This window comes from Fundulus heteroclitus, unplaced genomic scaffold (assembly GCF_011125445.2).
Source record: "Fundulus heteroclitus isolate FHET01 unplaced genomic scaffold, MU-UCD_Fhet_4.1 scaffold_93, whole genome shotgun sequence".
NCBI classification, from domain to species: Eukaryota; Metazoa; Chordata; class Actinopteri; order Cyprinodontiformes; family Fundulidae; genus Fundulus; species Fundulus heteroclitus.
In genome coordinates, this window is record NW_023397395.1 from 86,739 (window position 1) to 98,800 (window position 12,062).

General features: G+C 42.6%; 1 protein-coding gene and 1 long non-coding RNA gene across 2 annotated transcripts in view; one reads left to right on the top strand and one right to left on the bottom strand.

The window, feature by feature from the left end:
* Window positions 1-12,062, top strand: part of LOC105938216 (genetic suppressor element 1) — a 72,052-nt gene that overhangs the window by 46,600 nt on the left and 13,390 nt on the right. Inside the window, exons 6-7 of the mRNA XM_036134886.1 lie at window positions 3,026-3,184; window positions 4,034-4,177. Coding sequence (XP_035990779.1) covers window positions 3,026-3,184; window positions 4,034-4,177 — 303 coding nt within the window. The remainder of the gene's footprint in view (window positions 1-3,025; window positions 3,185-4,033; window positions 4,178-12,062) is intronic.
* The window catches only part of LOC118562452, a 7,883-nt gene continuing 1,019 nt past the window's right edge, over window positions 5,199-12,062 (bottom strand). The window contains exons 2-3 of the long non-coding RNA XR_004930624.1: window positions 11,936-11,937; window positions 5,199-5,208 (exon numbers count right to left, since the gene is read on the bottom strand). This is a non-coding gene — a long non-coding RNA (uncharacterized LOC118562452). The remainder of the gene's footprint in view (window positions 5,209-11,935; window positions 11,938-12,062) is intronic.

The following is a 12,062-nucleotide window of genomic DNA, read 5'->3' on the forward strand; positions in this document are numbered from 1 at the left end:
GCTACACGCAGCAGTCAAAAGCCAGAGAGGAGACAAAGTTTGTTATCTACATATTATCATTGTATGATTGTTAAAGAAGTTTATGGGCCATTTCCTCCACTGTTTAGGTCAGGGATCTTTAATTCCGGTCTTCGAGGTCAGGCGTCCTGCTGCTTTTAGATGTGTCCCTGGTCCAACACACCAGAGTCAAGTAATCAGGGGTCTCATTTATAAAACTTTGAGTGGAATCCATACTAAAACAGTATGTACACCAAGTAAAAGAAAACAGCGTACGCAAAAAAATCTATAAAAAAATCAGATTTATTAACCATGGCACGCACACTAGCACGCCTCTATAGATCACAGCTGTAACGTTTTTACGTAGCAGGTTCCGCCTCATGTTCAGCCCTCTGCACGCCCAGAACAACCACAAATGGTCAATGCAAATCACCTCATGAATGTTAACGTGTGTTAAAAAATCGGGTCAGCTGATCTTTTCTTTTTCCCGTCTTTTTCCCCCGACGTGGTGGCCACGGAGAAAAGGCAAAGAGACGGTGAGAAAAATTCAGAAGGAAGTTGATTAAACGTGAAAAACAGAGATAAAAGCACTTATGATGCCCACATTAAAATAAGTTGTCACTAAGCTGTTAAAAAGTAAATGAGGCTCCGTCTTGAAAGTCCCATGTGGCTGTGCGATCAGATCGACATTCAGAGGAGGGAGAGAGAGACCAGGAGGATTGAGAGGCTTCCCTAGACATTATTAAGCCCCCCCTCCAAAAAAAAAAGAAAAAGAAGAACTCCGAAAAGCATTTTAGGAAGCCGATGGGCGCTGAGCGCTACCTGGGTGTGAGTGGTGAGAACTGCATCCTCGTCTCCAGTCTGTAAATTAGTATAATGTGTTGAACATTGACTAAAAGTCATAAGGTTCCTCAGCCACCGACTGGATTCATTGAGCTGAATTAAAAGAGCAAAAGACTGTAACAGCTGTAAAGCCATCGACAATGCAGACGACTGTCCACCGTGGCTCCGCCCTCTTTCAGGAGGAGTGAATGCTGCAATCTGCTGGGTTTCCTTAGATAGGAAACTTTTTGACCAATCTGTCTGTATGATTTGATTGAATTTGACTTTGTAAAGTGCCTTGAGATGACATGTGTTGTGAATTAGCATTATATAAAACTGAGTTGAATTAATTTGCATTCCAGCACCTGAGAGGGAGGTGTAGCCACTTCCCCCTGTAGGTTATAGCAGAACGCAATGCTTGGAGTCTAAAGCAGTCCTCATTGTTGGCGTGGAAATATTTGATCCCTGCAGATGGGAGAAACCACAATTCTCCCATCTGCAGGGAGCATCATCCACCGCGCAGCATTAGGCACGAGTGTATTTGACCGTTTACAGCACTTGAAGTAATTGCTGCTCACCTTGTCACAATAACCTTAAAATGGCTTATGGGCTTTTTTTTTTATCTATTTGAAATGTCCCATATGTATACTTAAGTGTCACCGGAGCAGGAATGAGTAACAGTGGGGTTCTTAATGCTTACGATCAAGATGAGCTGTGATTTAAGTCTGATATGGAGTGAAATTGAACATCTGAGAGGGATCCTCATGCGGTCTGGTTGCAGTTCCCCACTTTCTCCAAAATGAGCACACGTGTGGGTCAGAGCTGCCGTGAGGACCGCACATTTTCACGTCATGTTTATTTTTTTTTAAATAGATCCAAACTTTTGTGTGGAAAGTGCCGTATGCTCGTTTCAGGCCCCATTTTGCGCGTACACAAGCTTTTTAAATGAAACCCCAGGACTCTGGAGACATTGACTGCATGCTGAGGAGCTAATTCAGCCATTTAATTCAGGGGTGTTGGACCAGGAACTCATCTATAAGCTACAGGACACATTAAAGACCCCTGGTTTAAGTGGTGGATCAGCCAAACAGCTCTCTCTGTTTCCGCCATCTTCTCTGCTTAAGACACTCTTAGGCTCGTTAAAAGTCCTCCTCAACAATCTTTCACTTTAGGAGCTTTCTTAGGCCTAGGATGCTTTGTGAATAACTTTTATCTTATGGAGGTAAAATTCTCAGAAAGCTCTTATAATTCTGTGAACTCTAAGATTCTTACCAAAATGACGTCACTAGGAGCGACTTTTAGACTTATTTGGTTATTTATGAATACAGGTACAGGTGCCTCCTAATCAAAGTTTGAGGATAAGCACGTCCTGGATGACTGAGAATCTGTTAAAATATACACACAATTAAAGGAAGTCAAAAGGACAACAACACAGGAATTAAACACCATTGCTTTGATTTTTTTTAAAGCAATTGTGACAGAAGGATACAAAGTTTATTCCGATTTTGTTTGGAAAACTTTGTCAAAACCCACTCGCTAGCTTCTGAAGCTACTGCTCTCATTAATGTAGTTGATTTAATAACAATTACTAATATTTACAGTTTGGATGATTCAGTGAAAATAATCAAATGTTTTGGTTCTGAAAGTTATCTGGGGAATATGGTTCTGTCAGTGTGTCCGAAAAACTGTTAAGATCCCCAATTTAAAGAAATAAAAAGCCTGTAGAAATATAGCACAGTTCTGTTTTAAAACACATTCTATGCCCTCTAGATCAAGGGTTCTCAAACCTTTTAGCCTGCAACCCCCAAAATACCATTTGGTGGGTGAAATTTTCTTTCTTTTTTTTTATTTGAAAGTTAGGAGAATAAAGATATATTTTTGTATGAACTCTTAGGAGAACAAAAAAAGTGCTGCCTTCCCCCTGCAATAAAATGAGAAATGTTAAGCATCTTGTAAAATTGTACTTTTATATTGGTTTCACAATAAAAAAAGACTAAATCTTTTTAGCACAGGTAAGCATCAAACCATGTTGCAACCCTCGTGACCCCCACTTTGGGAACCTCTGCTGTAGATGAAAGTCTAAATGTTGAACTGGGTTTCGCTAAAAGCAGAGGGACCGTTGTTTATCAAAGCATGCTGAGAGCCAGTGTCTGCGACACTACGCAGCGCATTAATGTTGTTGTTGTGTTTTAATGGTGTATCTCAGCAGGATGGAGGAGTCCCTTTGTCTTTCTGCACTGCGATCGCAGTTCTACTCTGTGCCTGCAGGAGGTGCCTTCCCTCCCCTTCACCCCTCGGCCCTGCAGTTGCACCTACCTGGGGGCCGCTACCCAGGAGAAATTAACCACGCTGCGTTCTCTGAGAGGTAACACTTCTTTCTTTCGTTCTTTCTTTCGTTCTTTCTTTCTTTCTTTCTTTCTTTCTTTCTTTCTTTCTTTCTTTCTCTCTTTCTTTCTTTCTCTCTTTCTTTCCCTCTCTCAGATAGAAGTCCTCTTTCTGCAGGGCTTTATAATTTCTCTCTGCAGGGTAAGCACAGGTTGCTGAGTGTGTGTGTGCGTGTGATTATTTTTAGCGCTCACCCTACAGTGCCTCCTATACACGCATCACACACACACACACACACACACAGTCAGCACTCCTATATAAATGCATATATACGTCCATGCATGCATAAAATCCCATGCTAACACACACAGAAGTGTGTTTTACTCCCTCTGTGCCATTTTCTCTCTGTGAGCTTTGAGCTCATTTTCCAGTTTGACATTGTTTCCCTGCGGTATCATCCACGGGGGGAAATGCTTGTGTTTTGAAATGGATGGTATTTATCGTCTGACTCTTGCAGCTCCTTCATATCTTGCGGGATTCTTTTTGCCTGCTATTGATTGTTGCTGAATGTGTTCTCCTTTGTGTGTGTGTGTGTTTGTCTGTGTGTGTGTGTTTTTTTTTTTTTTTTTGGTCATATTCCTGTGGATACCTATTAAGCGTTCATCTGCTCCTGCTCAGTCATGCTGTGCATGGATTATTTTCCTCGTGGTAAATGGAAAGCGCGCGCGCACGTCCGCGTGTGGGCTTCAGCGGATGCTTTGTCACAAATGTTTGTGCAAGGTTCAGCAGTGTGTGGTTCATATCTGCCTCATGTTGGGTGTTGCATCTCTCACCTTCCCCTCTTGTGTGTGTGTGTGTGTGTGTGTGTCATTGTCAACCTCCCTCACAGGCTACAGATGGAGAACGAGCTCCGCCAGCGTGAGAGAGAGCAGGAGCGAGAACGAGAGAAAGAGAGGGAGCGCGAGGCCGGGCTGGAGCGAGAGCGGGAGCGGGAGGAGGAGCGGGAGAGGGAGCTGGACAGACAGAAGGAGAGGCAGAGGGACAGACAGCAGCAGATGGTCCGGGCGGCCGAGAGTCACTACCTGGCTGAGCTGCAGGCTCGGAGGGCGGCGCCGCCGGAGGACCGGGCCAGACCCGGAGAGCGACTGACTCCCACCAGGCTGGGTACATGCACAGCAACACGCAGCCCATAACTTGTCGATACATGATTAATTGGTCAGACGTTTTGGTTGTGTGTGGGATTTTGCTTTTTTTTTTTTTCCTCCACTTTGACAAAAAAATATCACTGGAGAAAATCAAAACTTGTGCAGCCAGAGGGGGATAACAAAAGGGCTTACAGAGAAAAGGATCTTTGAACGTGCAGCATTTTTCTGTCTTATTCTCACTGAGCTGAGGGGAATTATAACCTAGTGTTGATTCTCTCAATGTGTGAATCAGTGGCTGATAAAACAGACTTCGGTGAGCAATTTCAGCGGCCACACTTTACTGCCCGTCCCGTGGAATAAAGAAACCACTTAAACTGGACCAGTCGTACAACACCAAGCTGAAAGATTGCAAAGAAGGAAGCATCATGCCCCGATCTAAAGAAACTCGGGAACAGATGACATACAGCTGTTGTCTCCTATGAGTTTTGAAAGGATTAGAGATATTTCGAAGGCTTTGGGACTTTAGCAAACCACAGAAAACAATGCTCTCAAGAGTTGCCAGCCAACCAAAATTACACCAAGAGGAGGTCACAAATGAACCCTGAACAACGTCTAAAGCACTGCATGCCTCAGTTGCCTCGGTTAATGTCCGTACTCAACAATTAGACAGACTCTGGGTAAGAATATCCTTTCACTGGAACGAAGGAGCCGAGCCCAACTTCTGAAAAACCCATAAAGTCTGTTCTCCTGGAAGCTGCCAAACATTTACACCACTGCATCCAACACTTTGCTTTGCACTCGGTGAAGTCAGCCCTGAATGCAGTTTCTTGGCCACGAAGTCTCTAAACGCTAATCTGAAGGCCACCTGAAGTCTTTAGGCTGTGGCCGTGCAGGAAGTTAGTAGCTTCTGCGTTCTCTGCTTCTCCATATCCTCTGACCCCGCTCTATGATTTTGTGTGGCATAACAGTTGGTAGCTGAGGTTCTGTTGTCCCCAATTGCCTCCATTTTGTTAGAATACCACAGACATTGGCAATGTTGTATATACAATTTTTTTCTATTTCATATTTTTATTAGGAAGTAATGCACATTACAACAATAGAGATGTGTATCCATATGTACATCCTTTTCACATAGGGTATCATAGCAAGCAACAATATGTACATATTGGCACCATAAAGGTACTGTGCATCTCGAAGACTTGAGAACAAGGGATATAGTCAAACTTCCAGGGTGTTTTTGTAAATTAAGTGGTACGAACAGTACACCACGCAACTAAAAGAAAATCAAACGAAATAATAAACATTGTAATAATAACAACTAAATAACAATATACAGGGTGCCCACGGGTCCTTGAAATCCTTGAAAGTTTGTGAATCTGAAAAAAATAAATTCAAGGCCCTTGAAAGTTCTTGAAAACAGCCAAAAAAACACCTTGTCCTTGAAAGTCCTTGAATTTTTTTGTGGGGTTGAAAGTTCACACGGATGACAACTCGTGTCATTATTTTACTACCACACGATGTTGATTCTGCAGACTTTTAATTTGCAAAAGTACGTTCGCTCTTCTTCGTTAGTTGGTAGGCTACGGTTTAGGCCTACGTGCGTCCAATAGGTTACATTCACGCAGCGTTGCCAACTCAGCGACTTTGTCGCTATATTTAGCGACTTTTCAGACCCCTCCAGCGACTCTTTTTCAAAAAAGCGACTAGCGACAAATCTAGCGACTTTTGGAGACTCTTACGTGAAAGCACGTATCGTTCATACTCTTGTCCTCCAGTGGCAGGTACTGCCGTGGGGCGCCTCCGCCGTCCCTACCCCGTTCTCCCGCTACCGCAGGAGTCCCTCTCAGCGCTGCAGTCAGAGCAATGATGATCAATATCAATGTAGGCTATAAATTAAGTCCACTTTCTTGCATTGCTTCTGACCCAACAACTTCTATGCCGTTTAGTCTTTTATTGAATTTGCATTGTATTAAAATATGATAACCTATTCAGCGGTCACAGTAGGTAAATGCCGCCACGTGTGGTCCTTGAATTTGAGGAAATTGGTCCTGGAAAGTCCTTGAAAGGTGCTTGAATTCGATGTTCACCAAGGTGTGGGAACCCTGAATAGAGCTTAATAAACTATAATTAAATATAAATAAAACCCCTTAGACAAGAATAAATAAATGAAATCTAAAAAGAATAAAAATCCAAAATTAAATAAACAAAAGCAAACAAACAAACAAACAAACAAAAGGGGGACGGAGGGGTCAATCAGAAGGAAAGGACTGAAGTATATACAATTTTTAGATTTGTAACTTGTTCTTTTATTTTTTCAGATAAAACCAAAGAGTCGGACCAATTAAGTTTCCCAGCCCCTAAGCCTGTGGCCCTGCAGCCCGGACATCCCTCCTCCAGGGCCTCCGTCCCGCTCCCGGTGCCCAGCCTGCTGCCGGCTCACCTGGGGAAGCATCGGGCTGCTGTCTCTGGGGGCATCCACGAAGCTCTGGTCGCTGCCATGATGACTCAGAGGGCGAGCGAAGAAGTTTGGTTGGCGCGCCAACGAACACAGGGACAAGAGCGGGACGGCGCCCTGGAGGTGGGCCTCAGGTCCCCCGGGAAAGGTGTGGAGACGAGAAGAGACGGTCACAGGTGAAAAAAAAACGCGCTGGAATTTGTCTCAGACGCGGGAATTTTCCCAGCAGCCTAAATGTCTTTCTTCTTCCCGATACCCAACAGAATCAATTCGGTCTACCACCACCCAGGCGGCAAAGACGGCCCCCTCGGAGCGCCGCCGCCGCTCATCTCCCCTAAAGGTCCTCACCACCCCCCTGCTCCGCCAACAACACTGTGGAACCCGGCTTCCCTCGTAGACACACCCGCAGACTCCCGGCGAAAATTCAGCGCCCCGACGCCACCGACCCGACCCCCGCCGGGACTGACCCGGACCCTGATGAGCTGGGCAGACGATGGAAGCAAGAGGACTCCCAAAAGCCCGGAGAGGTGTCCGCCGCTGAGAGGGGTGGGCTTACTGGAGCCATGGAGCCGGGCTGAGGCGGACAGAGCCCTCCACACCTTGTACCCCCCGCATCACGCCAGTAATCACCACAAACAGCCTGTGCCTCCGTCTGCCCCCGCTGACCAGGGGTTTCAGTACCAGGCGGGCCCTCCGTCCCTGATCAGGGAGCGGCAGACGCCAGCGGCGGACAGCATGTTGGTTTACGACGAGGTTCTCCAGCAGCACCGGCGGCTGCTCAGTAAGCTGGACCTCGAGGAGAAGAGGAGGAATGAGGCCAGAGAAGGAGGTGCGTGGAGCACGATGCCTGCAGGGATCCTGTGTCTAAATAATGGCTCTAATGTCTGCGCTTTTTTTCTTTTTTTCTTTTACTTTGAATGATAGTATCTCTCCGCTTCTGCTTTTGCCAGGTTATTACTATGACCTGGATGAGTCATATGATGAGAGCGACGAGGAGGAGGTAAAAGCTCATCTGAGGAGGGTGACAGAACAGCCCCCCCTCAAACTGGACACGTCCTCTGAGGTGTGTAGGAAACCGTAGATCGGGATTTTCTGACTTTGCGTTTTACAGTTTCTTGAAATTTATACCCCTTCAACTTTTTGACTATATGCCACGTTGCACCCACAAACTGTAATATATTTTATTTTGTTGCTTTATTTTAATAATGTGTGATGTGACAGAATGCAACGTAGTGCATAGTTGTGAGGAAAATGACACGGCTCGGTTGGACTGAGTTAAAAGCGTTTGTAAACAGCACCTTTCAGGTCTCACCCCAGATTCTCAATTTTAGTTTGGACTTTGACTGGACCATAAGAAAACATTATTATCCTTTTATCTAAACCAGTTCATTGTATCTCAGGTTGAGCCTCCACCCCTGTCTTCCTCCAGGCTCAAACAGGGTTTCTTCCAGAATTTCTCTGTTTTTTAACTCCAAACATCTTCCCATCAACTCTCAGTCTTCCATGTTTCCATGTCCACCACCATGTTTTAAAGTCAGCATAATGAGAGCTCCTATATTCATGTTTGTTTTGCTTCCAATGCACTGCAAAAACTGATCTAAAAACAAGTAAAATGTTCTTAAAGTTAGTCTATTTGTCCTTGATTTGAGCAGGTAAATAAGATTACCTGCCAATGGAATGAGTATCTTTACCCCTAAAATAAGATAATTAGACATCCTGCACTTGAAATAAGATGGAGATGAATTGTTCCTATTTTAAGAGGAAAAATCTTATTTCATTGGCAAATATTGTTATTTACCTGCACAAATCAAGGACAAATACACTTATTTTAAGAAAATTTAACTTATTTTTAGTTCTGTTTTTGCAGTGTGAAGCTTTATTTGTTAACCACCATTTCTCATGGCATTCTCTCAACAACAGCTCTCTTCTTGCCACTCTTCCATATCACTGCAAAAAGGGAACTAAAAGTAAGTCAAATTTTCTTGAAATGATCGTATTTGTCCTTAAAATAAGATTATTTGCCAATGGAATGAATATTTTGACCCCTAAAGTAAGATAATTGGATATACTGCACTTGAAATAAGATGATAGAGGTGAATTGTTCCTGTTTCAAGTGCAAAAATCTTGTTCTGTTGGCAGATCACTTAAATCAAGGACAAATAGACTAGTTTCAAGAAAATTCTACTTTTAGTTCCCTTTTCGGAGTGTGTCTCCATGTCTTGGGAGGTTAAACGTTGTGCCTCACTCTTTCCATTTTCAGATAGTGGAGTGTGAGCTGCTCTGTGAGATGATCGATGCTTGGATTATTTTTTATAACCCAACCCTGCTTTCAACTTCTACAAACTCTATCAATGCCGTTTGTTCGTCGTTGTTCTGTAACAAACCTCTGGAGCCTTGACAGAACAGCTGTATTTATACCAAAATTAAATCACATCCGTATTTACTATATTATTAGGTGATGCGAACCGTACATGTCCGATTTTTATTTGTGAACAATAAAAAAAAACATGCATCATTTTCCTTCCTCTGCACCATTATGCACTAGTTTGTGTCTGTCTAAAATCAACGTTAGATGCCCTGAGATTTGTGGTTATGCGACACATTCTGTAGCAGTTCAAGGCGTATGAATGCCTTCTTCAAAGAAAATGTGCGCTTATTCACCTGTTCGTATTTCCTCTCTCCAAAGAAAGTGGATTTTTTGCGTTTGTGCGGTCTCACCACGCTGACCCATCGGGACAAAATTCTGGCTGAGAAGAGGAGGAAGAGGAGGAGGATGATGAGAGAGCGCAGCCTCTCCCCACCAGCCGTGCAGAGCAAAAGAAAGATCTGTTCACTTTCAACACCCACAGCTTCTCTAACCACCCAGTACTCTGCCGAGCAGATGGACAGCGCCCCCGAGCTGGAGGAGAAAAAAGACTTCCTCCTTATGTTCAACCTCAGCCATGTCAGCCCTCAGCAGAGGAGAGGTAATAACCTGTTTAGTAGCTGCACACATCCTACGTGATACTCCGCAGTTGTTCTGGCGATTCCTCTTGGAGAAACACATTTACTTTTTCTCAGTTTTTGTGTTTGCTCTGAAGATGTAGGCGGCGTGAGAAGAAAATAAAGTTGTTAAGAATCAGAACACAGGCGTGTAGCAGCATTTTCCTCTTCTACCAACAGGAGTCGACTTTAATCCGCATCCTGATAAAATATGTTGTTCAAAACATGAGCACTTTGCCTGCCACTTTCCCTTTTTAGTCATTATTTTTTTCTTACTTCACTAAGCCCTACTGAAGAACCTTTTATCTTCAAAATAACAAAGGAGGTTTTCCTAAATTTCCTGCTAGCTATTTGATTTTAATGATTAGTAATTGTGTCTAATAGAGTTTTATGAAAGTTTAGTGATTGAGGCTGACAGTTTTGCTTTTCTAGTTAATTTTTCTTAAAGTTACTTTATATATTCCCGGTTTTGAATTTAAATCAACTTGCTAATGATCTTACTATAGTCAAGCAACAATCCTATCTCATGTTACCATAGGCATCGATTCCAGCAGTCTTTCCTGCCAAAATGCCATTGTCACTGGGATAAATTTAGAAATAAATTTATAAACTGACATATAACTTGAGACACACCAAGAAACTGACCAGTTTTACACTTAAGTAACCTACTAAAAGGTGACAGTAATGACATCGCTATGACTAGGAGGTTGCTGCTGAGTGGAGAAGACTCGGTTTTTCCGTATCAGTGGGGCAAGAGGAAGCACGAAGATGCAAGAAGGCTATTTAATAGAAAAGTTTAGTTTTTTTCCAGGGTATGTTCTCCCTATGTCTTCATATATTTTATTTATTTTTTTATTTCTTCAAAATAACTTATCTAAATTTGCTAAAATTGTTATGAGCTTATCAAAGCTTTATAAAAAATGGGGATTGGAAGTTAGCCACCAAACTGTGATTGGTGCATCTCTAAACTTTAGATTTTATGGTCTCTCCATGTTAAGGGAAAACAAAGTGTGTGACGTATAAAAGCCCTCAATATCAAATAACACGATAACGGATGTTGTTTTAAAGAATGTTTGAAAATTGATATGTAAAAGTAACAGCCAGCCCTACCCATTTCAACAGCAAAAAAAATTGGAGAGGATAGGAAAAACACATTATATTATTCCCTTAGACACCAAGACATGATGTCTAAAAGCTGTTATCTGCAAAAGGTTGCAGTCTTCCCTTCTAAGGGGCCATTTTAACATTTAATTCCTCGACAGGATATGTATCACAGACATTGGTGGTTCTACTCATAATGCGTTCAGGTTGAGCTTTCTTCCTATCCACTTAGATACTTATAATATTAATCTTCTGGACAAATAACTTCACATTTCATCTTCATGTGCATTAAACTTCCAATTTAGAATCGTTTTCATATCTAAAATAGTATTTTTTTTACTAGGAGAACTGCTAATTTCAAGTACCTGTTTCTTAATTTTGTAGCTATAATAAAAAAATAAACACTTTTCTATGCTGTGGTTTTTCTATGGGGCATTTAGCATCGCACAGCTGACCTCAATACAACATGCAGACAATGATAACTGACTACAGGTTTGTTAAAATACCAAAAATATCTACAGAACTGAATCCAAGTCTTAAATATCCTTTCATTAAAATAAGCTTCTTGTTTTTACAGAGTCACATTTTTCTCATAAGGTTATTGTGTCAAAAGGATGTTGTGATGGTGAAAACAGATCTAAAGTGAATATTTATTATAGAAACTGTGATTTGGATACAGCGGGTGAAAAATTGGAAATGATAAGCTTTGGTTAAAAATTGACTTTTAATGCCCACTATGCTGCACTGCCTCAGATAATCTATTCTGTGACATTTTTCCATCACTTTGGGCCGTTCTGTCCTTTAAGTCCCTCTTTTTTTTTTCAGAATGAATGAATGATGGGTGTTCTCATTCTGTCGTTTTTATCTGTAGATAAGGAGAGGACAGAGGAGCTGCTGAGAGCTATTCAGAGGAAGACTGTGACATTAGACACACTCAAATATAATCCTCTGCCGCTCTGCAGAGGTCCTGCTGCTCTCTTAACTGGTGAGCCACAGACACACACACACACACCACAAATCTGGACAAAACACTATTCTAAAGTTATAAAACATTTTCTTTAACAAAGTCTTTTTGTTTGTTTTTGTTTTTTAAGGGGACTCTGCCTACAGCTCCTCTGCGGCCTCAGTCAAATGGACACCTGTACCCAGAGTCCCCCAGTCCCTCCCCTCCCTACTCACACAAGCACAGGCAGAATGACACTCTCAAACCCTCGGTGGACTCCCAGGTCCCTGCA